Source organism: Gavia stellata, chromosome 14, assembly GCF_030936135.1.
Source record: "Gavia stellata isolate bGavSte3 chromosome 14, bGavSte3.hap2, whole genome shotgun sequence".
Lineage (NCBI taxonomy): Eukaryota > Metazoa > Chordata > Aves > Gaviiformes > Gaviidae > Gavia > Gavia stellata.
The window spans coordinates 1,845,241-1,872,852 of record NC_082607.1 but is presented as its reverse complement, the minus strand read 5'-3'; the positions used below and the strand labels follow the sequence as shown (position 1 = coordinate 1,872,852).

General features: G+C 46.2%; 2 protein-coding genes across 3 annotated transcripts; one reads left to right on the top strand and one right to left on the bottom strand.

Annotated features, from left to right (window-relative positions):
* Positions 1 to 1,265: 1,265 nt before the first annotated feature.
* On the bottom strand, positions 1,266 to 22,074 carry KIF4A (kinesin family member 4A). Its single transcript, XM_059824332.1, has 30 exons — positions 21,952 to 22,074; positions 21,719 to 21,833; positions 20,856 to 21,046; positions 20,468 to 20,560; positions 19,029 to 19,195; positions 18,682 to 18,776; positions 18,430 to 18,549; positions 17,032 to 17,207; positions 15,954 to 16,015; positions 15,117 to 15,252; positions 14,559 to 14,617; positions 14,245 to 14,350; positions 13,491 to 13,556; positions 13,006 to 13,191; positions 12,229 to 12,332; positions 11,790 to 11,934; positions 11,189 to 11,299; positions 10,342 to 10,425; positions 9,723 to 9,836; positions 9,331 to 9,486; positions 8,820 to 8,914; positions 8,242 to 8,371; positions 7,359 to 7,529; positions 6,845 to 6,952; positions 6,000 to 6,077; positions 5,810 to 5,911; positions 4,962 to 5,120; positions 3,465 to 3,584; positions 2,613 to 2,735; positions 1,266 to 2,026 (listed from the first exon to the last, which is right to left on the bottom strand). Exons 1-30 carry the CDS (start codon positions 22,072 to 22,074, stop codon positions 1,841 to 1,843), a joined length of 3,681 nt encoding a protein of 1,226 aa, XP_059680315.1. The 3' UTR covers positions 1,266 to 1,840.
* Positions 22,075 to 22,593: 519 nt separating this feature from the next.
* On the top strand, positions 22,594 to 26,204 carry PDZD11 (PDZ domain containing 11). 2 transcript variants are annotated; one of them, XM_059824494.1, is made up of 6 exons: positions 22,594 to 22,680; positions 22,818 to 22,901; positions 23,634 to 23,690; positions 24,058 to 24,156; positions 24,337 to 24,397; positions 25,213 to 26,204. In XM_059824494.1, exons 1-6 carry the CDS (start codon positions 22,594 to 22,596, stop codon positions 25,245 to 25,247), a joined length of 423 nt encoding a protein of 140 aa, XP_059680477.1. In that variant the 3' UTR covers positions 25,248 to 26,204. The 2 variants fall into 2 exon arrangements, with proteins under 2 accessions (XP_059680477.1, XP_059680478.1); XM_059824495.1 differs by lacking the exon at positions 23,634 to 23,690.
* Positions 26,205 to 27,612: the final 1,408 nt, after the last annotated feature.

Genomic DNA, 27,612 nt, shown 5'->3' with positions numbered 1-27,612 from the left:
GCCAGCACAGGCTGGCGAGACCCACATAACTGGGCTTCAGGTCTGCAGGACTCATTTCTTCCAGCAGCGGAGGCTAAACTGACCCCGCTGGTCAAAGCGCACCGTTGTCCTGGGCAGCTGCTCTTCATGGCTGCCTTGGGAGCCATGGGAGCACTTGGGAAAGGCGAGGAGAGACCTCCCGCCTCGGCCGCTCCCCCGACACCTCCTGGAGTGTGCAGCTCCCAACCACCCAGCTGGATTATTTCAGAATCCTGCCAACAAGTAGGACAAGTTTGCTTAAACCACAGGCATTTGTTACCTTGTGTTTCACCTGCACAAAGATTTGTTGCCTTTGTGCTGTGTCTTTGTTTTTCAAATATGAAATGATCCTGACTCATGGTTTGTAAACCCCTGCCTGAAGGATGGGAAGGTTCGTGGGAGGAGGTGGACGCCCTTACGCTGGGCAAAATCCTCACAATTTACAAGCTTATTTAAAGCACTTTGATACAAACATAACTATCAGTGACTTTTGTATGCTTGGGAAGTAAAAAGATGAGTGAAGTTGGCAGAGCAGGCACCCAACAGCTCTTTATTGAGTGGACCATATGTGACTAGATGAGATTATGGCTTGCAGTTTTCACAGGCAATGCTCACAGGCAATGCTCCTAGCACAGTTCTGTCAGCAAGAGTGGTGCCAGGTACTGCATGAATGCTGCTTGTACTACACCGAGTGTGCACAGAGCTCAGCTCCACGCAGGCCTCATACAAGGAAGAAGTGTGTAATAAAGCAGAGGGGAAGTTACATTGCTCGTTCACATCGATTCTAATTTTATTTAGCAGCAAGCATGCAGTTATCCTTTCATGTTTATTAAAGGCAGGCCTGAACCGCTCCTGTGCAGAAAAGCCTGCTCAGCTTGCACTGAGCCAGAAGCCACATAATCATTAACAAACATAGAGGGCTCTCAAAGCTCAGGGGAGGCACAGTGCTAATGTAGCATCTGTGTCACTAGTACCATGGGTGAAAAAAAAAAGTTAAAATTAGGGTGTAGTGGCAAGGAGGGGAAAGGAAAGCAGCAGTAAGCTGCTTGGGCTTCCTACTTTTCAAGTAAGGTATAACAGAAAGAGAGCTGGAACAGAGCAACTGCTGGAACAGTTACAAGACTGATTTTAATTGCAGAGATCCCAGCATGGCTGTATGGTTGACCATCCACAACAGTGTAAAATTAAAAGTCAGGGTTTTTTTAGTAGTTACTTTATTAAAGCTACAAAACCAAGTTAAAATTACTACAATATTCACAGATGGCTACCAAGTTTCTAACTTCATTGAACAAGAATAGACCAGTGCCCCAAAGGGCACAGAAACACTGACCATTTCATAGCTGCTAGCTAGTTTAAGACTACAGCCAGTGCCTCCTCAGGATCAAGCACCAGTGGATGCCCCAGGGCAGCTTGGAACAGTTCCTCAAGCTGCAGTGGAAGAGACAGTGCCAAGATTTCCAGTGCAAATGCAAAGTTCTTTCAAGACTACGGATTAAACTGTACCCAACGTGTTCACAGCTCAGGCTGAGGAAGGCAGCTGGAATGAGCAACCTAGATGAATCACCTCCACTCACTATAGAAATTCCAGAGGAAAGAGTTTCTTACTGTCAGGCCCAAGACCCGCACATACAAATATTTACAAAGAATTGAACATAATCTAGCAAGAATAGTGTTTGACTCCCTTACTGATGCCAGAAGCTGTCAGGCACGACAGTCATCAGGCTTTTGCGGCAGCAAGAGATCCCAACACTTTAAGTAGTCACCAGCCACGTGGTCTAAAGAAGCACAGCACAACCCAGTCACGGGGCGTCTTCTGGGCCGGTCAGTCAAGCTCCTCTTTGATAGGGGTACAACCTGAGAAGAAGCTGGTATTACTACTCAGCATTCTCTTCTTTCTCTTTACAAATGGTATCTGGTTCTCTTGGGACTCCTCATCTCTCACAAGCAGGGAAGCAGCCGTGCTGGGCTTCTTCATGAAGACATCTTGGTCTGTGATATCTTTCAGGACCTACCAGAAAAGCAAGGAAGACAATTTGGAGCTGGCCACTGTCCTGAAGAAGCCAGGCAGCTTGCACTGGAGCTTGGAAGCAGCACACACAGAAGTTGCCAGGCCAACGTCAAGAGTTGCTTAATTTCTTTACTCAAGTCAACATTCTAAGGACAAATTCACAGACTGAGCAGGAAGAGACAACATTTGCAGTAGTGTGCAGAGGGTACATGTGGGATAAATGAATTTGTTTAGCTGAGGCAAAATTACAGTTGCCAAGTCAAGTACACAATGGCTTAAGAACAGTAAGTCTGGATGCAGACAGATATGATTTTGTCCTACAAGCTCCTCAATTACCAGTCTCTTTACTGCTGGAAGGTGCAGCAGGAAAGGACAGCAAGCCTGTGTGGCAAAGTTTTAGTATGAAAACTTAAGAATTCAGACTCAAAACTTAAACACAAGCTGGCTTTACTGCTATAGTCTGTTCAGAATTTTCTAGCAGCAGTCCATCATATTTTTTTTTTCTTCCTTCAGATCCATCACTAGCCATAAACAAGGTGTGCACACGTTCAGAACCATTGTGCTTTCTTACAGCTTTAGGCAGTACCTTTGTAGCTGGTGTGATGCACACAGGCTGAAAGAAGGTCTCTCCTGCCGTCACTTCAGTGGGGTCTTCGAGTTTGAAGGAACCTTCAGAGTCCCTTGTTTGGTCCTCACGCTGTGTGGCATCCTGAGGGGCAGTACTATTTTGAAGCACTTCTACAATATCCATCCCTGCCTTCCCCACCAACAGCTGAAGTAGTATTAGGAGTCCCTAAGCCACCTTCTCTCCAGTTGCAAAGTAATTTCTAGTACAGGATGCTGGATGCCTCTGTCAGGCAACTGGTTTCATAAAACAGTCAGTAATTAAAGAATTACTATGGGAGGTCTCTGCTTCAAATCTCTAAGATCCAAGGATAAGGCAGACATTTCTAGCAAGAGTTCTCATGAACATCTTGCAAACCTTCCTGATGCTACAACCCCCTCCCCAAATTATCCCTTCCATTCTTTAAAAAGAAAAATCTGAAAATGAGTTAAGCTTTTGTGTCATCTGAAGCCAAAGATAAAACTTTTATTTACTAAGTGCAAGAGAAAGACTTAAATGGTTTGTCTTCAGATTCATGGCTGACAACTGGCAGTAGGTAAATCTATGTAACATCTCCCAGATTTCTATAGTTAGTGCAAGAGCCTGGTACTGCAGTGGAAAACTTTGTACTCAATTACCACAAATAGACACTGAATTTCAGTGACATTTACAATCGTTTCTAAAAAAACCACACAAGCTTTAGCCTAACAAACTGTGCATGTACACTACCAGCATAACCACTTATCCATTCATCTAGCTTTGCTTAAAAACACACACTGCGGTCTGGATGTTGGCTGCAGGCCCTTTTGCACCCACAAATGCAGCACTACTCACCAGAAAGCCGGGGTCTCTGTTTCTGCATTTTGCAGAGTCACAGCTACAGCCTTCGGTGCAGCCCACCTTCTGCTTCCTGCAGCCACACTGCCTATTTCCACATCGGCCCTTGCAGGAGCACTAAGTAAGAGAAGAGTTCTGTGCAGAAAGAGCTTCCGTGTTTTACAGACCGTATCTAGATTGCCACAGCAGTCAACACTTGAAGCAATCTAAAGGACAGAACCATCCCCAAGCTGCCACAAACCTTTTATTGTTTCACTATCAGTCCTGCATCCCAGGAAAAGAAACAAGGTCCTTCCACCTACAGGGCCATCTCTTGCTTCTATATCCCCAAAATAAGCATCTTCAATTACTCAATCCTTGACTTCAAGTTATCCAAAAAGATGCCAGTGTCAGTAAAACAAGCTAACATTTACACACTAGGAGGCAAGCCTGAGTCACTGTACCTAGGGCCCTCAGTCTAAATGGAGGTGACCCCATTTAGCTACTTCATGGCATATCAGAGCAATGAATCTCTTTGCTAGTCTGGGTATGTGAAGCAGTAGCAGACCGCACAGACCAGCTGCTCCAAGCTACAGCTCTGAACTGAGCGGTAATTTGCAGAGTTCCACTGGGCTACATAAGTGAACTCAGAAGAGCCACGTGTCAAGCACAAACCCTCCTTCCTGCAACACGGCCCAAAAGAACACCCCAAAACCCCAAACCACTAATAGTACTATAGTTTGGAATTTATCAGGTTGACAAACTCCAGTGAAAGGAACTAAAGCTAGACCTCAATTCATAAGCTTTTCTGCGGTAACTGCTGACATTTTCACAGTCACTCAGTAGTGAAACAGGTAATAATTTACCCCTCTATAAAAGGGGAGGAAGAACACGTCTCACAGCAAAGGTCTAGCTTCATAGCAATTCAAGCACTAAGAGGCCCATTGGTTCACAGTGACTTGTGTTCGGCACATTCAAATTATCTCTTCCATTCCATCAGGAATCAACTGAGCAGCAGGGTGAAGCTTCAGGCCCAGCAGACTGATACAAATGCAAGACTGAAGCTGAGGCTTCTGTCAGGACTAGGAGCCACAGTGCACCACAGTGGGAACAGTACGTAGGATACATGACAGGCCATCCCTTTCCCCTGCCCCCGCTAAAATAGGCTCCATGAAGGAATAAGGCTGCTGTTAGGGCTCACTATTTTGCTGCTGTCTGAAGCCTATAGGCCAGTTCAGCCACAGGTAGCAGGACAGAACATGAGTCTCATGGTAGAAGATGACCTCCAATGAAAAACCATTTAGGAAGGCGTTGCTGACCACAGGCAACTTTTGCTCTTTCTGTCAGAATATGATAAATAACCAGTGCCAGCAGTACTATCATATTAAGGCTGGTCAGAATAACAGTGGGAGACACTACGATCTCACTGTTGCTCTGTACACATACTAGATCCTTAGGGATACAGGCAAGTGATCCCCTTATAGGTAATAACAAGTCAAAGGTAATGGACCTTACCCCCACCATGCTTTTCTTTGCTCCTTTGACTGCTTTTACTGGAACCCAGTCTGCATCCTCCACCTCCCCTCCAGACTCCGAGTCAGAGAACAGCTCTTCCACATCCATTTCTGGGGTTGGTGCACGGGGTTTTGCTGTCGTTTGCCGGCGAGTCTTTGGCTACACAAAGAAATTACAAGGGTTGAGGCCCCAGAAGAAACAACAGTGGATTTACATTTTATTAAGGCACTTCAGAGTCCCACCACCATAGCCCATTCCTCTCAGACAGCCAAGAAGGATGTAGGGTTAGGGAAGAGACAAAATATCAAGTTCTCAGAGATTAAAAATTCAATCAGTCAATTTAACTGCTAGAGTGTCTTAAAAATGTATATATATAGTTGAAAAATCCTTGGAAAATTAATAGATTTGTGCCACAGACTTGGCAAAATAGTTTTAGATCATTTATTCCTCCCAGCACTAAGATTTGGCTCTCTTGCAAGGCAATGATTAAATTTTCTATGACAGATGCCTTGCTCAATGATTTAGAGACTGGAAACGCTACAGATAAAACACCTTGATTACTAAGGAGGATACAGAGTCAGACATAATTAGACTGAGGAAACAGGTTTGGTTTTTTGTTTGCTTTTTTTAAGACTGAAAAACTAGTGCAAGCTAGTTTTACAAGTATTCTGAAAACAGAAGCCTTAAGGACTGTCTGAAGTAGAGAACAGGCCTACTTCAATAAGCAGAACAAGATGCCTTGTAAAAAGCAAGGTGGGAGAAAGAAACCAACATTAACAGCCAACATTAACTTTTGAAAAGAACCCAGGTACAATACAAGCATGAAAACTAGTATGCAGAATCTTTACTTTGGGTAGAATGTAATCAAAAGAAGAATCTGGGGACTCGGATGGCATTTGCTGAATGTGACGGAGCTTCTGTCCACTGGCAACTTGAAGGAGCAGCAGTTTCTGTTAAGAAGGACAAAAGTTAGCTTTGCAAAATACATTAACCCAACTGCCAAGAAGCTCTATGACTTATGTCTATACAGATGCCTACCTGTTTAAGAATGTCATTTTCCTGGAGAAGTTCTTGGTTCTTCTCACAGATCTCCCTCATTTTCTCCAGCTCTTCCTCCTGTTTGCAAGACAGGATGAAATCCATAGGCTTACGGGGGGAGGTAGCACAAGTAGTTGTTTGGGACAGATTTTTCTAATTGGATCTTTCAAGAAAGATCAGAAGGGTTTCTTTGGTTTCTCCAACAGGAGATCAGCTCTGACTTCTAGATCAAGAAAATCAGCACTGCTACTTTTTTTATGCATAACATTGCCAATACAACAGAGAATTTGATCCTTTCAGAGTGACCATTTAAGATCTAAAACTCCCTCTGTTTCTAAGGCTTATCTCTGAATTAGGTGCACCGAGGGCTGATTTTACTTCAATACATCACTGAACATGCCCTTCCACACAAGTTTCCTACACCACTTAATTCTCTTAGCGACAAGAGAAGGTGCAGCTTGTTTATATGATCAAGGTAAAGTTTTTCCATTGCTGATAGCATAGTGGAGCTGTGCTCAGTAAAGGATTAGTAACAGCATGTTGAATACCCTAACTAAAGGTGTTTTGAGCAGGGAAGAAGTTCGCATGAGCTGGTGAGATTGCGGTAGGTCTCATTGCTGCATTAACATTTATTTAATGGAAGAAGATACATCAAAGAAAAGCACACAGGCTTATTCAAACCTGCATAGCAACTATCCCCTGCAACCAACTGAATCGGTCAATCTTAGCTACAAACGGAAGTGCCCTCAATCCTTCTGCACCTTCCTCACTCTAAAGCCACTATTCCAAGTAACAGGTAGCCCTAATGAGCACCCCGTGCCCCAAGACACATCCAGACACTCTACCTGGAACTTGAGTCGCTCTTGTAGCTGTTTCTCTTGCTCACTTAGCGAATCTTCCAGTTTCTTCTCTGCTGCTTCTTTTTGCTGAAATTGGCTAAGCAGGTACAGAACCTAAAAGCAAGTTAATATAGCAGAGGCAAACAGGCATGAATTCCTAAAGAGACATCTGGCAGCCCAGGTATCAAAGGCTTTGACAGTTTCAGAAAGATTCCTTCTGCCACTTCCAGCATGATTCTGCCCCAATCTACTTCAAAAGCTATCTTGTGCTCAGGTGTAACATCCTCACTTAAAGCATTGCAAAAAATTATTCAATAAAACAACTTGCATAGGACAGAAGATGAACAGGGACATTTCTCGGGCTTTTGCTAGCTATCCTGCAAGAGTCTAACAAATCTCTATCAGATATACAACCACAGATTGGTTTGAGCACAACACTTTGCCATTATCTCTGAGCAGATCTGAGAACCAGAGTCCCAAGACACAGGAGCTCTCAAGACTGCTATCACTTATGTTTTACCTTCTCCTGGTGTTCTTGTTCCTGCACCAAAAGCTGATTCTGGAACTCGGCCTCCATCTCTGTTATGTGGTTTCGCTCTTCAATCAGCATCTTTTGTATGTCTGAACAGGTGGCTTTACTCTGCTGAAGGCTGCTCTCCAACTTGCTTTCCTGCACTTTTGAGGAGACCAGCTGAAAGACAAAAGCAAGAGGATTGCTTGGGTCAATGAGTTCCATGTTTCATAATATCTGTTGGGGCAGACATGCTTCAATCTGAAGGTAAAGCATTTCTGCCTAACTTCCAACCACCCTAAGAAAATGAATGCTCTCTCATACTAGCTTCTTCATTCTTTTCCTTTAATTTCCAAGCACTAGGGACTGATATATGATTCTGCCATTCAGTTGCTCTTACCTTGATTCCACATTAGCCCAATTTTACTCTCTCCTACCCTGAGTCTTGTTCAAGCTTCTCTCATCCCAACATCCATTCCACTGCTTCCACTCTGACCTCAGAGAGCAGTCCCCTTGTTTTTCTGCAGCTTGCCTACTTGTTCAGCAAGTATTTTTAGGTACTTTCTCTTCTCTTCCACTTCTGCAATTTGTCTCTTCCCTTTTACTATTCCCACGCAGCCTTCTGTAAGCACAGCTTTAGCTGGTATCTCCAGACCTGTGTCTATTCTGTTTCCCCTCTTCCTCTATTTTTTTTATTTCACTCCCCAAAATGATCTACAGTACAGGAGAATGTTTTAATCAGAAGTTGTGAGGGAAATAAACCTCAACCAGTACAGCAGTGCTTCACTTGACTTCATCTCTACTATCAGGCTGTTAGTCACTTCCTTTCATTCCTGGCTAAGCACTTAGAGCCTTTGTTTTTAGTGATAAAATACGAAAATTCAGAATTTACCTCTCCAAGGAGATACTTCAAAGCACATTTAGCCTCTAGAATTGTTGCAATACTGTCCCAACGCTGTTTCACACGATCTCCATTGTCTGCGTCCAAGAGTTTCTGCTGTAGATCCGCTATCTGGGCGCTCCTGGGGAAGAGCGCATGTATTTGAGGATACAACATAGGGGAAAACCTGGGCTAGTGTCTGGGCTAAAATTACTGTTACCAGAATATTAGAGAAAATAGTTCAAGTTAAAATTTTGACTGCTTAGTACAGCAGCTAGAATTTGCAATGCTGTACCAGGGAGTTTCTCCTCCCCTCCACACTTCCAATTAAAAGTGCAGTGTGTACCTCATACAGAATGCTCACAAACAGCTAAGAACAAAGCAATCTTTAGCAACTGGGTAGTGTCCTCATAGCCGCACACTTTGGAAAAATTCAGACCAGGAAAACCACATGGTCTTATTTCATATTTTTTAGTGTCAGTGTAAAAGTTATTTTACTTTCTCTTCCGTTTCGCACAAGAGTTGTGGATAGAGATGAGGGAAAAAACAGAGGCAAGGCTGTGCAAATCAGCTTTGTCATACTGCCTTACCTGAGCCCCATCTCAGTTTCCAGGCTTTCTATCTGCTTTGATATGGAAAGGTCCATCTCTGATGCCTGCAAATCTGCGAGGGAGTAGGTGCGTCTCTAAAAGAATTGCAGCAACAGACAGAAGTCAGCAATAGGTGAAAAAATGCATGCAAGACTGGGCTTTCATTTACAGACTTTTCAGCAAAGAGGAGCCATACTATTATGAAAGCCTCCAGGTATCTCTCCATAGCTTAAATTCCATCACTCCTTCCCAAAAGCATAAAGTCTTTGATAAGGGACACGACCCACTCACATCTATCAGATGCACTGCATTAATTAACAAGCTACTTCAGCAACGCTGTTCCCTGACACACCAGAGGACAGTAACAACATTAATCCTTTCTTGCAGAAAGTGAACCATCTCCATCCCTACCTTCTGAGGTAAAAGGTCAAATAGGAGTAAATAATAAGTTGCAGTCCTTGCTGAACAGCCAGAGGTGTGGGACAGGGAAAATGCCATTTCCCTCTCTTACCCGGAGCTTTAGAGGTGGGTTTTCCCCAGCCTCTTTCTTCTCTTTAAGCTGAAGGAGTTCCTGTGCCAAGATCTTTCTGTCTTCCAGAAGGTCTGCAAGGTGCCGTCGAGCCTCTTCAGTACTAACAAGGACCTCTACTTCGTTTGCAAGCCAGCTCTGGAGGAAAAAACCACCAAAAACAGTATAATGGTTCACTGTAGTCTCAACTTCAGGACTGAATCCTTCTCTGAAATGACTTCAGAGATAAACTGAATAACCACGTTGCCTCCCTTAATATGTAACTCCATGTTCCTCCTCTCTGCTCTCCAGCCATCAACCCCAATAGCACCCATGAGTTAACAAAGCTAGGTTTGCCCATTATTTGTTGGAATGCACAACACATTGTCACCCACCTTTACTCGTGCAGCAACTCCTTCCATCCCCCGATTTTGACTCTCCTTCCGTTTATCTGCAACCTCCCGCTGTTTCTGCAGAGCATCCTTTAGGCGCTTGTTAGCGGCTGCTGCCTGTAAAATATTTTACACAAAAGTTGAACAGCAATTACTTCACTTAATCTGCAACAGTTGAAAACAGGAGGTATTCACAACGCAAGCCAGACATTGAGACAATGAGAAGAGAGCATAAGGATTAATCCTGAAGTTTTATTAACCTAAGGACTACAGTCCCTGACTTAGTTTCCTTTGCAGAGATTCCCGGTTTAAAGAGAATCTTCTTCTAGGCTTAAAGGCAGAAGAAAACATCCAAAATGATGGTCCACCCAAGCTCATCTTACACTTTCTAGCTTGGGTATCTGTAATAGATTTGCCACAGCAGCCTGAATCTCAAAGGGTAATTTAGCCTCAAAGGCTACAAGACAGAAGCATGGTATTTTTCTACAGAGAAAAAAGCACCTATTTCCAGGCCTCCAAACTGCTTTTAAGAAGTTTCTGCATATCCTGTTACAACCTCCAACCATATTTCGCAGACCTTTAGGAACGGGTCAGGAGTTTCTACAAGATACTGTCTTCTTACCTCTTCTGTTTTGCGCCGAAGTACATTGGCCTGCTTCTGGAAATCTCGTTCTAGCTTAAGTAGCTCATACTGTCTCTTGCGATCCTGCAGGGAAATAATGTTAAGACAGATGGAGAAAAATCACATGTCACATTAATACCTATGGCCAGTTTCACACTTCTTAAAGAGAATAATTACATTTGCTGTTCTGTGATGCAAGTGCTTCATGATAATGATTTCAATGATCACTACAAGCTTAAACCATGTACTGCCTCTGAGAACAAATGGCTGTTAGGCTTACAGTGACTAGAAGGGGCTCCATGCTTTCCATTAAAAGGGTTTAGGAGCCTAAAGGCTGTAAGAGACTGCAAACCAAAGGTTTAAAACTTAGCATCCCAAAACATTGAGGAGCAAACCTCTTACAGTAAGAATTCCTGCAAGACCAGAACTCAAGAGGTACAGATGTTTGCTGTCCATTACACTTGAATGCTACAAGCAACTGTATTTCATTAACAATTCTGTTTACCTGCAGATGCAATATTCCTTTGAAAGTTTAAATACCTCCCATTCTGTGGCCAAACCCCACAACTTTAAATACTTAAAAATATTAAATATTTTTGCCTTCTGCTTTAGAGCTGAATCCTGACAACTCTGTTGATAGCTTTAAGATCTCCAGACATAAGCAAGTGAGTCCACATACAACAACTCGTGAAAGGTGGCAACCATATGAACAAACGTTTCGCTTCAAAGCATTCCCCAGATGTTTTTCAGATGCTTGCTAGTTAAACAAAGCCTTACAGCAAACACTTTAATGATTTGTTTCACTCTTTGGAGGGAGGTACAGTTTGGGGGCTTATTGTTTGCTCACCCGTTCTTTCAGCTGGATCACTTCCTTGTCCTTCTGTTGTTTCCATTGCCTGAATTTCTCAGCATCATCTTTCATTTGGCGCATCAGCTGTACCCTTTGGTTTTTCATTTCCTGAAAATTAGAAATATCTGGAAGAACTGCCCAGTACTTGCATTCCGGGTAGTTTCAACCTACATTCCCCTAGTGTGTCTGTCAGGGGTGGGAGGTGGCAGATGGGAGATATTACAGAGTGCTGCCCGCTCAGAGTACATGCCTAAGGACGCTCTCAAAGTGCTAAAACCCAGGGATTCATCTTAAGGCATAAAGGGAAGACAAACACATGCACGGTATACACATGGAAATCAAAGCAAAGTCAAGTGATTTGACTGAGGCACTAAATTACCAGAATAGCCAGAAGACACGTTGGACTTCTTTTATTCCTCCAAGTTTCACGAGCCACCTGCCTATTGTATTACACCAGCAATGGTGGTCATGTAGCCAAAGGAGTCTTGCTAAAAACTGGTGTTCTCAATCTAACAAAACAGAAAGTGAGTGCCTTCTGTCTGGAAGCTGCTTTGTCTACACTGAGCAAGCCTGAGAACTGCATGCTATGGTTAGTTACCCTGATCTCCTGGTTCAGTTTGGAGACGGTGCGTTCTGTAGATTCCTTCAGCTTTAAAAGCTTTGATTGCTCATTCAGCTTTTTCTTCAGCTCATTAATTTGCCCTTCCAACTCCTGAAGTCTTTTCCGACGCCGTTCACTCAGTCTGTAAAGAAATCACACTTTAAGAACAGCCCCCCTACTTACTGTTTTTCTCAAACAAGTACTTTCCGACTTTAGAGACACCTTATGAAAAAATAAAGCAATTGTGTATTATCATCTTTCCCACTGATCCCATCAGGCTCCTCTGCAATTCATACAACTCATGTGGCATGTTTGATTTGCATCAAAATAAGAGCTTTTACAAATAACTGATGTAAGTGCGAGACAATGTATTTTCACAGGCGCATTAACACAATTTTCAGGGCTATAGTCGCACAGCTTGCATAGTCATTCTTACTTGGCTTGGTTGACATCCTTCTTTGCCATATGCAGAGCAAGGATCAGCTCCTCCTTTTCTTTTTGCAGACTGCTGACCTCCAATTCCAGACCCTTGATATTAGTCTAGAAAGGATAAGACTAGTAAGCCTCCAAATAAAAACCTTGAAACTACACTCCAAGACAAAGCTTTAAGGCAGGAGGCCTCGAGAAACCACATTCCTTTCCAACAGTCTGTACACCAACTTGTCTAAAAGCAGTACGAGTGTCAAAAGGGCTAGTCCTCCATACACTGAAATCTTAGTTGGTCCACAGAACCGTTGTGAGAAACTGGAAGTTATGACCGAACTATTTCAGAGATAGGAGATCCCAGCACAGCTAACTAACAGGGGAATTCAGATCAGCTGGCTGTACTAGGAGAGTTAACAAGGAAATACTTGCATTTTGGTTCAGTGCAGCCAAGCAAATCTCCAAGTAAAAAAGCAGAGAAGCCCATTTCACATAGAACAGCCAGGGGCTAATAGCTTATTTCAGGGAAAAGACCATCTTTTGGTGGTAGAGTTATTTGTAGATAGCTGGGCATAGTCATTCCCCTGCCTTCTCTGACACCTGTAGTTAACTGCCCGCTATGCCCAAGGGGGCAGTGACCCAGCTTAAGGAAATAGATAGACCCAATAAGAACGTGCTCATGGGAGGACAGACCTTCTCCTCCCTTCCCTCCTCAGCATGGAGTGACTGCGTTAATTGGGAAAAAGAAACCGAACAGAGCCTTACAAGGACTTATTTCAGAAGAGTTTACCTGGTACTGGGACTGAATGGGCTCCAGCTGACTATCATTCTGAGTCATTTTTTTGGCAAGTGCCTCTTTCAGAGCCAGGGCTTTATTCAATTCCAGCAGCTCTTTGGACATCTGTGCTTGACGGAGAGCGTGTTGTGTGGTGAAGTCATCCAAGGATCTCTTGTTATCCTGGCCCATTTCTGCTTCCTGGAGGAGACAGAGCAATGAGCAGGAGAGGCCAACCCAAAGCTATGTGATCACAGTTTTTGCAGAACAATTCAAATTCATTTTTTATATAAAAATTAGATATTCAGAAATGAGAACAGGTTGAACACATTGAGCAAATAAGGGTGTAGAAAGGCAGCACATGCAGAAGTGACATATACTATTTACTAAACATTTGGATTAGACAACTACCATAAGGATGCGGATTAGAAAAAGGAGTGATAAAGGGGGTAAAAACATGCCCCTGTTAAGGTCTGCACTGCTAGACTCCCCTCACTTACAGCTGTAGCATCCTGTTCAGCGTTTGCCATCTCTGCAGCGGCTTCCACTGTAGCAGCTTTTTCACTCTACATAGGATAAAGAAGAAAATTTTGTTAAAAAGCAAAATATGAAGTAAAATGAAGCTAATAACAGTCTGTTGGCTTATTATGACAAAGCATAATGTTACTCTCCTCTGTCCAGAAAGCTGTCCCTGGAAAGAGGAGGCCATTGTCTTCCTCCTTTAGTAAAGTGAGCATACTCCTCTCAGACTAGCTGGACAAGGCAGTCCTTCTAGTCTCCCCTGAACTCCAGCATTGGCAGCCAACTCCTCAAAAGAGTAAGGAGTCTGCAAACAGGGGGAATGTCTAGTGGGGAGAACAGAAGTTCCTCAATTAGACAAAGGTTTGGCAGCTTTATTTAACCATTTCAGGTCCCTGCAATTTGGGTCACTCATTAAAACTACCAAGTTTATAACTCTCCTTCCAACTTTTGGATTGCAGGTCCATGCTAATCTCCCACCATCAGATTCTTTTATGCAGACTCCTCCCCCACCACATGCAGCCACTCAAGCACAAGTGGCCTTTCTGCAGCTCTAAAAGCACAGCAGGACAGCTTGTTTTGAAGCAGATATCAAAAGTCATTTAATACTTGTATTTCCTGGGCTCCTTAAGCAAGGTTTCTGCAGAGTGGAATCCACTGCTCAGCAGAAGAACCCTAGGTTTCATTAGTAAACTCACTTTACACACACTCTTCACTCCCTGGATTCAGCCTTACCTGCAACTGAACCAACACTTGCTGCAGATTGCGAATCACCTCTACATTCTCTTTTAGTTCCTCATCTTCCACAGTCTCTACCAGCTTCTGCAGATCAAGCTTGCATCTGCAATGCAGACGTGGGAATAAGTCCACAAGTATTACATGGCACGTTTGTGTCACACATGCCAATAACGAACAACTTTCCCCATTGAACATACAAATGAGTTCTGGATGAACAAACACAAACTGACTGTATCCAGTTTATCCCAACAAAAACATTTAGTGCTGAAAGACATTTCCTCAGCATGAGTAGGGTGGGGAAACAGACTTACACGTCATGTTGCTGAAGTTGCTCTAGTTTAGCATTCATCTTCTCATTTTCTTGTTCTGTCTAAGAGAAGTCAGAATTATAGGAAAAGCAAGATAAGAAGCCTGAGAACAGCCAATTTATTTGTAGCAAAAGATATGTTGTCAGTCTGTGGCAAATCAATGCACTGAAAGATCATGCATGATCATCACCACTAGTTTGTTTAGACTTAGCATGCTTTTTCACAGGAATATACACTGCAGTAAATCAAAACAAAGCAGAGGTGGGAAGAGAGGCAGTGCACACGTGCAAGCGCTGGTATTTAAAACTTAAAGCAACAGAAAGCTGAAAGATTTAGGTCTATTTTTCCCCACTGAAGTCACCAGATCTATAGGCTCTGACAAGCTCTGGAAGACTTTTGCTTCTGACTACCTGATAGCTAGAGATTTTAAATAAATGTGAAAGGAACATTAAGGAGAGAGATTCCTAACATGCCATTAATGAAGGAGCTGCTATTGATTAATCTTCAGCTAAAAGGGGAAGTCATGCAACTTAAAGCTCTTCTCGGGTAGCTGAACCTTACCAGAATGATCCTCTCCAACATCTGTGCTGTCTGACCAGCGGCCTCACTCAGCCCTCTGCTCAGCTTTTGATTCTCCTCCATTAGCGACTGGTTCTTCTCCATCAGGGACTGAAGATTCTCTGACGGTGCCATACTACTGTAACATTAAAGACCAGTTTTGCTTGTGAACATGACTTCGCTAGAGGTTTGTAACAGCACTGAAATTACCTCCAAGTTTCCCAAGTAACTCACAATAAATATAGGTTGTAGCAGATGAACAGAAATAACTGAGGAAGTCTCATCTGAATTCAAAAATTTAAGTAATAAAGCATACCAAAAGTAGACATTTGCAAGAGAAGAAAACACCCTTTTGAAAAAGCAATGCTGTTTAACCAATGGCAAGTCTGCAAACTACACTTACGTGGGTTTTGAAACATCCCCAGAAGACAACACCTACACAATCCAACTCTTCCCTGCATTTTGTGCTTTTAAGAGCAATAGAGGTGGAGGTGCCCTACATTTAGATGTAGAGGGGTGAGGAAGAAAAGAAGGATGGATGGGTCTGAGAAACATACTTACTTAGGAGACATTGCTTAGTTCCTCTCATATTTCCTACAACTGATTTTTGCAATCTTAAGGGGTCTTCTACAAAACTAAGTGACCCATACATGCATGGAATTTCAGTAAGCATGACAAAAAGAACAAAAGGAGAAAAGACAGACTGTCCAGATCCTATTGGAAAGCAACCAGTTTGCTCTACCCTTACTTTACAGCGCTGTCTAGAGCAAAGGAGATCTAGAGCCTTTGCTGGTGCTTGATGGCCATCAGTTACATTGAGCATGAATCTACAAAGCTTACTTGATAGACACTGGGAGGGTCCCTCCATGGGCCTGCAGCAGTAACACCTGTAGCTGTTGTACCTAGAAAGATAAACAATTACTAGTCATAAATCTCTGCTGTATAATAACTACATGGCTGAAGGAACACTATTAAGATCCTTAGCCTTACTATGAGTCACCTGCTCCACAATTGTCCTTTTACCATTGTCTGTGGAAAGGAATCACCTTGCTAGAGTATTTCAAGTAATTTACTCCTAAAACAGCTTCCTGATGCAGAGAAGGTATTCTTAGATCAGAGCATGTGAAGTCACCCACAGACAGTTGACATACTGCTCTGTGCAGGGTGTCAGAGACCTCGCTGATCCAAAGGGCAGGCCTCCCACTTTGCTGAGCCAATGCTCTGTTGCTACTTTTCACACGAGATCGTCAGACCGCTTGCCTTCCTAAGCTACTGGAATATGTGAATTTGAGTTTATAGTATGTTACTAAACATTCACTAGGTGAACACTCCTATGCAGTAAGCAAAACCACTTCACTTGCTCCATTGTGGAACCAGATTACTGAGTTTTTCTTTGGAGAAGTAGCATGAAAGACTATCATATGCATACTGTCAAGTAAGCACAACAAGCCTGGTTAACGCTCATCGGTAGACAAGCCCTTGGGCACTTCTAGCTTTGGGTTTAACCAATTTAGTTTATGCAACTTCCCTCTGAAGCTGACCACATAGGAACACTCTTCACTTCCCACTCTGTGCTGAACAGAGGCAAGTGATGTCAGCACGGCAACCATCATTGTATTTCTAATTTTGCCTGTAGCCTAATGAGCAGGCGATGATTTGTTCAGTGGAAGGGAGATGTAAATCACACCAATGCTACCATTTTTCTATGGCATTGAATAGCTGCTGTAGAATTACAAGAACTATTCATGTATTCCCTTTACAGCACTTACACAGCCATCTCAAGAGACAGAGAAACACATGCTAAATATTTTTCGCATATTTTGTGTAGCTAAGCACCCTATGTCTTTGCTTGCTGTTTACTGAGCTTAGTACCAAGAGGATAGATCTACTCCTCTCACATGAAGAAAGCACTCAGTACCTGCTGCTTTAGATGATGCAACTCAGCCGCCTGGGGATCAAGGTTGACAATTGGTTTATTTTTTATTTTTCTTGCTCTGTCAGCATAACGCAAAGTGTTTAGTGTTTCTTCTAGATTGGAATCTGCTGGGCTGACACAGGCAATCATGAGAGTGTGGCTGTTACCACCCAGAGAATCTGAGAAGGAAAACAAGGCATAGTCAATGCTTTGAGAGAGTAAGAATGACTGGTAAGGTATCATCACTAAGATATCAAGACCACATAACTGCATCTCCATACTACAGACAATATCTAGCTGTAGATATTGAAAGAAGAAAATAGCTAGCTGTAGTTGAGTGTGTGCCATTGCCATCTACTTTCTCCTCTGCCCCAGTCAGCACTATACTAAAGAGCTTTTTTTGAAAGCCAAAGTCCCAAAATTACATCTCAGCTCTAAGCACCAATGATTTCACATCAGAATCCCCAGTAATCTTGTTGTCCTGTTGAATAATGCCTGTAATTACTGTAACTTCCATATGCCGTTTCTGGCACAGTTCTTTCTGGTTTTCCCCTCCTTTCTCCCACACAATAACACTCAAAACCTCAGTGGATATCCAGACATCAGAATTCACACTGTCTTCCCATTTAAAGAATTATTGGCTAAGAACATGCTTGTTCAGATCATCAAGCTGCATGGCATTTTAGCCTTTGGTTTTACACTAACATATTGGCTACAGAAAACTTTTGACCAGAAAAAAAAAGGGCCCCACATCCAGCTCTGCATAATCCAGTTTCTTTTTATTAGATATTTTCAGATATGAAAAACACTGAAGAGCCTAACTTTTTGTACCAAATTATTTAACTACCAAAAAAATCCCAGTAAATTGCATTACTATAGCTATGCCCATATTAAAGGCTAATTTAGATAAAATGTATTAGAAGACCATCACAACTGTTGAAAAATAAGTACCACGAAGACTAGATATTCAGACTAAGAAAACAAAACAAACATGACATGCACAGTGAAGGCACAGACAGCTTGAGTTCCATTCTGGTCGTGACATCCTCTGGTCAGTAGCTATAATCGGGGTATAACAGATGTCTGCTTCCAGACTTAAAATTCTCATCTTCCTTCTCCCTCCCCCCAATGCACTGAATTTGTCTAGTTTCCTCCCATCGCACAGGAGCCATGAAAGAGCAGGACTCAAAACAGTCCATCTCAGTGCATTTGTAACCTAAAAATAAAGAGTACAGAAATGGTCTAGCTTCAGTGAGAAGAGGAGCTAAACCAATAAAAGCAACCCCTTTGTCAACAGCAGCTCCCACTTTGAACTGTAGTTCTATGGCTGTTGGGTTTTTTTCCACTTTGTTATTTAAAGTGCATCTTTAGATTTAGGCTTTATCATCACCTGTCTCTTACCTTGCAGCAGTCTTGTTAACTTCGAGTCTCTGTAGGGGACAAACCCACCCTTTTTATTTTCATCACCGAGAGCACTGATCACATTCCCCAGGCAGAGGAGACCTCTGTTTATGTTGATGCCTGCACACAAACAGATGACAGTAAGTAGAGCTACCTCAACAGCTAGCAATTGGTCATTTCCCATCCTTCTAAAAAATTTAAGAAAGTTAAGTGGTAACAAACCCAAGCTATACCAGTCCTTTTCCTACAGACCTTCTTTTAGTCGGTCTCCCTCAGCCTTGGTCTTCTTTTGTCTCTCAGAGCCAGCAAGATCAACCAGGTGTAGCTTGGAGTGAAAACTGCTGTTCCTATGGCAGAAATAAACTATTTTACTCTCTCAAGTAAACATGCAGTCAGGAAAGGAGCAGTCCAGTAGTTACTACAGTTGAGCTACTGGGCTGAAAAATATACTTCATATTAGAGACAGCCAAATAAAGGAACTGCCTCAAGAGTAGCTCAGCTGAGTTCATTCAAGACTAAGAGAGAATGACACGATCTTGAAATTTTGAGTAAGCCAGACTCCTAACAGCTGCTAGGAGTGGCTGCACAATCACACTTACTTGTCATTTTTCTTCTTCTGATCAATGCAAATGGTGAAGATGGCATGGGACCGTGAGGACTGGGAGTTCATTGCCGTGGAGGCCACTGTTCTGGAATTGTTCCCTTGCTCTAGGCAGGATACAGTATCTTGGGCACAGGTGACATTTCTTTCTGTTAACCCTACAATCTGTATCCAGGAAGAAAGCATCGTTTATTCTCTCTTTCCTCTTCACCCTGACTTACATCAGAAAAGTTATCCTCTGTCTTAGACTATGGCAGACAAAGTGAAGTCTATGTGTAAATACGCATTCACAAGAATCGGTCTCGCTTCAAGCCAGAGGCTTAGTATGGATTCCCCCAGCAAAAATTTATTCTGAACTCCATGTCAGTAACCAAGTCATATCACCTCTCCCTCATCCTATTGCTACATGCACACACCAAGTTCCTCTGTGCCTGCTGGAGCTGTGGGATGGAGCTTGAGCTGTGAGCCAGCTGAGCTATGGGATGGAGACGGGGCTCCTCAGTACTCTGTGGAGCAATCCCTAGCTGCCCTTAGATATCCCCGGTCAAGCTGGGAGCTGGAAGTTGTGCAGTCACAGGCAGAGAAAGGGGAAACTGACTGAAGCAGGGGGGTGGGTATTTGTGTGAATGGAGTGGAGGGGAGGCAGGTATTAGGGACATAAAGGACAGAGGAAACTGAGTAGTAGGGACTGGTTGCGCCTCTTGACAAGCTCGCGCTTTCCCTGAAGGGCCTGTCTCCCTGGACCACAGCACCACTGCTAACACATGGATGAGTCACAGCCCAGTACTTTAGAGATGGCAGCGAGCAGCACAAGATTACACATAACAAAAACATTAATGGATCAAAGCTACAGGTGTCGTGCACACCTAAGTTATGCATATGACAAGCAACAACCTACCCACCACTGCAAACTGAAACTGTATGAATGAAGCACAACCGACGGATGGAAGTTTAACTACAAAACAAGTACACAGAGCAAGCAAGCAGTAGCACAAGGTTTTTCTGCACTACAGTGTAAGCACACATCTGTACAAAACGGCTAAGAAAATAACTTGAGCACTTGACTAGTTTCCCTGCAGGATCCCTTTGTTGCACACGACGTCTGCCAAACTGAAGAGTACAATTGCAACAGAGTTTGAAATTTGGTGAAGGGACAGGAAGTACAACATTCTCAGATATTCACCTAAATCAGCCTCCAAAAAAAGTTACAATAGGACTTGCAAGTGGCTTTGTCATGAATATCTAACTCTATTGGTGTTACCCTCAGTAAGGTTAAGGATCATCAACAGCTCAATTTTGAGAGGAATGAGTAGTTGTGATGATTTCATACGCACCAATATAAAGCAGTGCTCAAGGAGTCAGACCGTTGGTTCACCAAAACGTTTGTCCCTATCCATGTCACCCCCTTATGTACGCATAGCTAACAGGACAACAGACCTTTATGCCTTCTTTCGGATCTTCCCGTATACTGATTTGAGAAGACCGTTCTCTTGATGGGCACAGCAGGTCTAGAATATCCTCATTGTAGATCTGAAAGCATCAGAACAGCGGTTCTGAGTTAGCAGCCTCGCAAGAGAACAATTCACATAAAGAAAGATGTAGTTACGCTGAAATCATGGCTAACTTTGCATGACATTCTATTCATTTTACCTTGAGAGAAAGATACCTAGGACTCAGAATCCAGTTCCTGACAAGACCTTGTATAGTCATAGGTTTTGATTTAATAAATACCTATTACTTAAGGAGGTGGCCTCATTAAAGCTCGCTTTTTCAAACTATTTATAATATAAAGTTATGAATTGCAGATAATCAAAACAACTTTTACCTCTAGATAAGAGACTTTGAGGACAAATTCCCAGTCCTGTCTCTGCTCCTGCTCCTTAAATAGCAGCTTGATTACCCGAGGGATGACCCCCACACTAGGTTCATGCTCTTGATGGGCAGTGTAGGCACCTCCCATAGAGTACGTTTTTCCAGATCCTGTCTGTCCATAGGCTAAGACAGTAGCGTTATACCCTGGAGGAACAAAGGGCGCTCAGCTCAGACAGTCACATGGGAACCAGGGGAAACTTTGATGAAGAAAGCTGCATGCTAGTAAAAGCATCTTTCCAGAAAAAGCACTGCCCCTCACTGCCAGTTTACACAAGCTTTATGCACAGAGTTAGGAACGTCAAGGGGAAAAACAAACAAACCACACCAAAACAACCCCCCACAAACAATGAAAAGCTCCCCAAAACACAGATAAAATTATTATTCCAGCTCTTTAAGACCGCACTGTTGCTTTACTAGAGCTAGTCACAGAAGCACAGTGTAAGTTCTCTATCATCCCAGCTCCACTGTAGCAGCGCAAACAGCTTCTGGTAGAGGATGCTTATCAATTCATCCTATTACTCTCGATAAAACTCTTTTGCCTTATATAAACAGCTTCAGGAACCAAAATGACCCAGTGAACACAGAGAGGTAATTTTGTTAGCCCTATGGAGTACAACAGGTTGTAAACAGGCAAGATCTGGCACTCCTCACTAGAGGCTGGAGTCAGTATCTAGATAGCGCAGGATTTTATTTTCTGAAAAGATCAAAGAAAAAGCGAGTCAGAACAGAGAATTAAAAAGGACCGTCTTCCACACAGCCGAGCCCACCGAAACCCCCGGTATTTTAAAACAGGGCTTGGACCCAGTTACCACAAACCTTTGAAGATGCCTCGTATGAGAGGGGCGACAGCTGCGTTGAAGACTTCCTCTTGCTCAACAGAGGGGTCGAACACATAATCGTACGTGAACGACTTATCGTTACCTACGACCACCTGCGGAGGAGCCGAGAACAGAGCGCGCTGACCAGGCCGCCCGGCACGCCGGGCCAGCAAAGCCCGGGCGGGGGGGGGGGGGGGGCGGCCCCCGGGGGCAGCGGGCTGGCTCCCTCACCTGCGGCTCCCCCGGCACGAAGGACAGGCACATCTGGCACCCTTCGCTGGTCTCCTTCGGCACCAGGGGCCGGCAGCGCAGCGCCACGCGCACCGGGATCACCTTGTCATCTTCCCTCCCCATTTTCAGCCACCGTGGCCGCCCTGCGGAGGAGCGGAGCCGGGTGAGGCCTCGCAGGAGCAGCGCCCGCCGCTGCCGGTAGGTCCCGCCCTGGCGGGGCCCGGCGCTGCGGCCCGCAACCCCCGCCTGGGACGCCGGGGCCTGGGAGGCCGAGGCCTCGGCCGGTGAGGGGCCCAGCCCCGACGGGCCGCGCCCAGCGGCGGCCCAGGCCCCACCGCGGGAAGCGCGGCGGCCCCGCCTGAGGGGAGCGGGCGCGCGGCGGCGGCCCCGCCTGAGGGGAGCGGGCGCGCGGCGGCGGCCCCGCCTGAGGGGAGCGGGCGCGCGGCGCGGCCCCGACCCACCCGCCCCGCCGCGCGGAGGGACCCACCTGGAGCCGCCGCTGCCCGTTAGCGATGGCGGCGCCGCAACCGCCAACATTCAAACCGGGGCCGCGCGCCGCAACCGCCAATCGCGGGGCGGCGCGTCAGGCCGCGCGGCGGGGCGGGGCGAGGGGCGGGGCGGGGCCGTCGGGCGCGGGGCAGCATGGAGGGCCGGCTGCCCTACGACGACTTCCCGGTGGTCTTCCTGCCGCCCTACGAGAGCCCGCCCGCCTGGGTGCCGCCGCACGAGGTGAGGGGACGCGGACGCGGGCGGGGGGGGGCAGCCCGGGCTGGGGGCAGGCGGGCGGCGGGGGCCGCGGCCCGGCCCGGCCCGGGGGTGCGCGGCGGGAGCCGCCGCCTGAGGGCCGCCGGCGCGTTGCTTTGCAGAGGGTGTACCACCCCGACTACAACAACGAGCTCACCCAGTTCCTGCCCCGCACCATCGTCCTGAAGAAGCCGCCCGGGGCGCAGGTGAGACCCCGCTTAACCCCCCCGCGCTGCCCCGCTCCGGCCTGGCGTTGCCGCCGCGCAGCCCCGCGGGCTCCCTGGGGAGGTGCAGGCCCTGCCCGGCCCTTCCCTCCTTTCCCCGCTTTGATTCACGCTCGTCTTTCCCAGTGCCTTTCCTGGCAAAAATCAGTTGGTGCAGAGGCCGGCAGGGTGGAGTCACCATCACTGGGGGTGTTCAGGGAAGGTGTGGACGTGGCACTGCGGGACATGGTTTAGTGGGCATGGGGGGGTTGGGGTGGTGGTTGGACTTGATGGTCTTGCAGGTCTTCCCCAACCTCAGTGATTCTGTGATTATGATAATCCCCGACTGACAGCATCCTCGTAGCAAGACAAGGTGCTGAGGGCAGCCGGGGGAGGTCGGGCAGGTTCCTGGCACTTTCCTCACCCAGGGAGATGTAGGGCGGATGGGGCGTTGCTCCCGGCCAGCTGGGAAGGGCCGTGCCATGGAGGGAGAAGAAAGCTTTGGGGGTGAAGTCCAGTATGTTGTGATGTGGAGCTGATAAAGCACAGGGAGCTCCTCGGGTGTTCAGGGTGAGATTGCCATAGAAGTTAGTAAAGAGGGACCGGTGCTTGCTGCTGCCTGGCTGAACGCTGTAGCACCAGCACCTTTGCTCCATCCGGAAGAGACGCGTTACCAGTGGGAAGGGTCCCGGGCCAAAGGGGGTGACTGCATTTCACTGCTGGTTTCTCTCACAGCTGGGCTTCAACATCCGGGGAGGAAAAGCCTCGCAGCTGGGGATCTTCATCTCTAAGGTGTGTCTGTCCTTCTGCAAATCCCTCCCTGTGTTCTGTCTGTTCCCTTGGGTGTTGCTGAGCCAGCTGGGTGTGCAGGGAGACTGTCATATGCCTTATATGCATCTCCGGACTCAGAGCTGTAATTTGCCATGCACCAGGCAGCAATCAGACAGTCCTGCACCATTTCCTGATCTCTCCCCAGACCACGGGGTGTTGCTGGTGCACCGCAGTCCCTGTTCCCCATCCTCCCCAGTCCTGTGTGAGCGTGCTGGATGGGCACCGTGGGGAGGCTCTGGGGCTGGGTTGCTTTGGCTGCGCAGGAGGGGAGCTGCAGCACTGGCTGTGCGGAGAGTCACTGCTGCTGCCTCTGCTCTTCCCTTCACAGGTGATCCCTGACTCGGATGCGCACAGAGCTGGGCTGCAGGAGGGGGACCAGGTGCTCTCGGTGAACGATGTGGATTTCCAGGACATTGAGCACAGCAAGGTGAGCACTCCTGCAGCCCAGCTGCTGGAGCAGGGACACGATGGGGAATCCATGCACACACCGTCTCCTTCCGGCCTCTCAGCCTGCACCAACTCAGCTGGTGGCACCACGTAACTGATACATTCCTCTTTCTTATCCTCCAGCCCAGTCTGTTCACTGAGCAACTCTTTCTGCTTTCAGGCTGTGGAGATCCTGAAGACAGCCCGTGAAATCACGATGCGCGTGCGTTACTTCCCCTACAGTAAGTGCCCGCTAGCTCCGAGTCAGCTCACCTAGCAGCATTTCTCCTTGGGAAGCAGACTGCCACGTGTCCCTGCCGATTCCACCTGAGCTTAGTGGTTACGGTGGTGTTAAGTTAGCAGCTTGCAGATCAGAAAGAACATTGGGCTTTGATTTGGGGATCAGGGCAGCTACCAAGTCGAAACAGTGAGGACTGGCTTCAGCTGCCCACATAGAAAACCTTGTAGAACAGGGCTTAGCCACACAGTGCTAAAAGCTGGGATGATTGTTGGGTGGAAGTGTTAACTTTAACGCTGTAGAAGATGCTACTTATCCTTGCATAACGTAGGACTTAGTTCTGTCACTAGTGAACCTATGCCGATGGTGGATGCTGCTTGTGGTTTTTGTCCCTCCCTAAGGATGTTTAAATTCTTTAAAAAGAAATTTAAGGGAAGAGACTGTATTATCTCTCTGTTTCTGGACCCATAATGTTCATAGATATAAGGGGGGAAAAATAGAGGTCAAGTCAGGCCAAACAAGGATTCCTCATAAAATGGAAACTGACCCTTAAGTGAAGAAAGAAGAAAAATAGGGAGCAGGAGAAGAGAGAACTTTAAACAAACTTTTGTTCTAAACGCCCTGAAATAGCCTGAAATGACTGGCTGGGGAGTGAATATGCTATTCTAAAGCCAGCTGCTACCCAAGAGAGTAGCAAACACTGCCTCTGCTTAGTGAGGTATAAACAGAATGTATGTTTTCCTTTAACATTTTGGCTAATGCCCCCTTGCCATCAGCGACTGCCCCTCCTGCCCTTTCAGCCTTCTCTTTCCCTTCCAGATTACCAGAGACAGAAGGAAAGAACTGTTCACTAGTAGGCAGCTGTCTGCTGGGTCTCCAGAGCGGCCGTCCTGCAAAAAACTCTCCACTACTTTTCCTTAACATCCAAGATGACACACCAAGTTTCAGCTGTCACTGGAGGTCCAACTGTCCTGTTGGCTGCACAGGCCTCAGCTCTGCTTCCTGCGTGGAGGGTTGCCAACAGAGTCTTACTCAGCTGGAAGATGGATGGGGTTTTAGTCTCTACTCCTTGAACGGGGTGTTGAAACAAGCTGATGTGGAAGTGGGTACCGGAGGGCAGCTTCTCCGGCAAGATCTGAGCTTCTCTTCTAGTCGGACTTAATTGAAAGGAGTGCTCTGCTGGTAGTGGTTAGGATGTAAGGCCAAGAGGGTCTGAGCGTGCTTGAGCAGAGCATGGCCTTTGTCCTCCAAGAGATCAACCTGTTCACTTCTCTGGTGAAATTCTTTCCTCCTCCACTGTCCTACCTCTGCTCTACACTACTGGGTTTGCTTGGGACTTAAGGAACAGGAGTAAAATCCACTCAAACTCAGCGCACATCTCTAGCTGCACTAGTCTGCCAAGGCATGTTTGTACCTCTTTCTTTGCTGCTTAACGACCCCCACGATAGAGGACCGAGACGCTTAGAGCATGTTTGTGAACTGCTGCGGGCACTTGGCCAGGTTCCCTCAGGTGTGGTGCTTGCACGGTTAAGGGTTTCACTCGCTGAATCCGCTTCCTTCACTTGGCACAGCTCTGTCCCTGTCACGTGCTCCCATCAGAACTCCCCGCCACTTTGAGGTAAACTTCTCCCCTTCCTTGTTCTCAGAGAAAGGGGAGGAAGCCTGCTGTGCCCTGCGCTGGGAGAGCACAGACGAAAACATGCTAGTTACCAGCAAATCTGGGTGCAAATGCGTGGTAGTACCACATTGTAAATGGCATGAGGACAGCCCTGGCTCTGGCCTTCTGTGCGGTGTTTTCCACTTATCTGTAATAACTGAAATAATAAAATGCGTACAGCAACCAGCCTTCATCTTATTCCCACTCAGGAGGTCTCTGTGGAGGGTTGTTTGTCGCCACCCTCGGCACTACCCTGAGGAAATGCTGGGTGCACAGCTGGGGCAAGGGTTGGCTCCAGTTGCCCTTGCCACTCTGTAGGAGGAAAGTGGGGGACCCACACGAAGTGCAGCTCTGGTTTAAGGGTGTTTTCCCTTGATTAGCCTGGAGCGGTGTTTCAGCACTGCTGCAATGGAGGATTTTGTCTGTGGTGGCACTAACGCAACTTGCTTGAGACAGCCAAGAGCAGCAGCCCTGACATGATTTCAGCACTGCCAGCCAGGTTGCTCTTAGCTCAACCGCTGAGCAGAAAGCTGAGCCAGGCTGAAGCAGACTACAATACACCAGAAAAGAGTCTTTCACTCAGAATAAAAAAAAAAATCAGCTTTTCTACCAGGGAAAGAAGCACCCTGGAAGGCCCACTGTAACACCCTGGGAAGGTAAGCTAAGAGCTTTTCTACAGAGACAGGCCTCAGTGTCCCATGGGATATCCGCCTCAGCAGTCTCACACCCAATTCCCAGCATTTACGTGTTCCTTGGGGAAGGAGGATGCTCAGGTTGCAGCAAGGCAACGCTTCTTAGTGCTCTGTCTTCCCCTCTCTGCCTGTTGTGCTGAGACGTGCCAGGGTGAATGCGCAGCAGGCAGTCCCTGGCCCTGACACCAACCCTGTACTCTGCCTGCTGGAAAACAGCGATGGAATGAGGGCATCAGGCTTTTGGCACACAACCCAACTGCCGAGGAGCCGAGAGGCAGCTTGAACTCTCCACAGGGGACTGACTGCACATAGAACATCAGTGTTCAGTCTTAATCCTGCTTCAGAGCAGTCCCTCGCAGGAAGATCTCCCCTGCCTAGGGCAGCTTCCTCCCTGCCATTAGTCAGAGGTAATTAGTGGGGTGCCTTCGCAGCCATTGCGCTGACCCCGTGACTGGCTGTGGGCTAACAGGAAAGAGTAGATTCTTTCCCAAGGCACATTCATGTCTTAGGTATCTTAACTGAGAAAGCAGTAACAGGGTTTGTGCTGGTCACCAGAATCCATTTCACGCTCCAGAACCAGAGGGACAAATGGGTAGTTATGGATTCCTGCTGGGAAAACAACAGGTCCAGCAACATGGGGTATTTTTTAGTGACTTGCAAAATAGAGGCCAAGAGTCACGGGGACTGGAGCCGCTTTAGTCAATGAATAACTCCCCGGCCAGGGAAGCAGCCTGGCAGAGGTATTGCAGGTAACGACCTTTTGGAGCAGCAGTCACAGCCCCAGAACAAGCTGTGCTGTGTTAAGGCATGGCAGGTCACACCTGAGAAACGTACAGTACAGCTCCTCTCCCTGAGCACAACTCAGCCAGG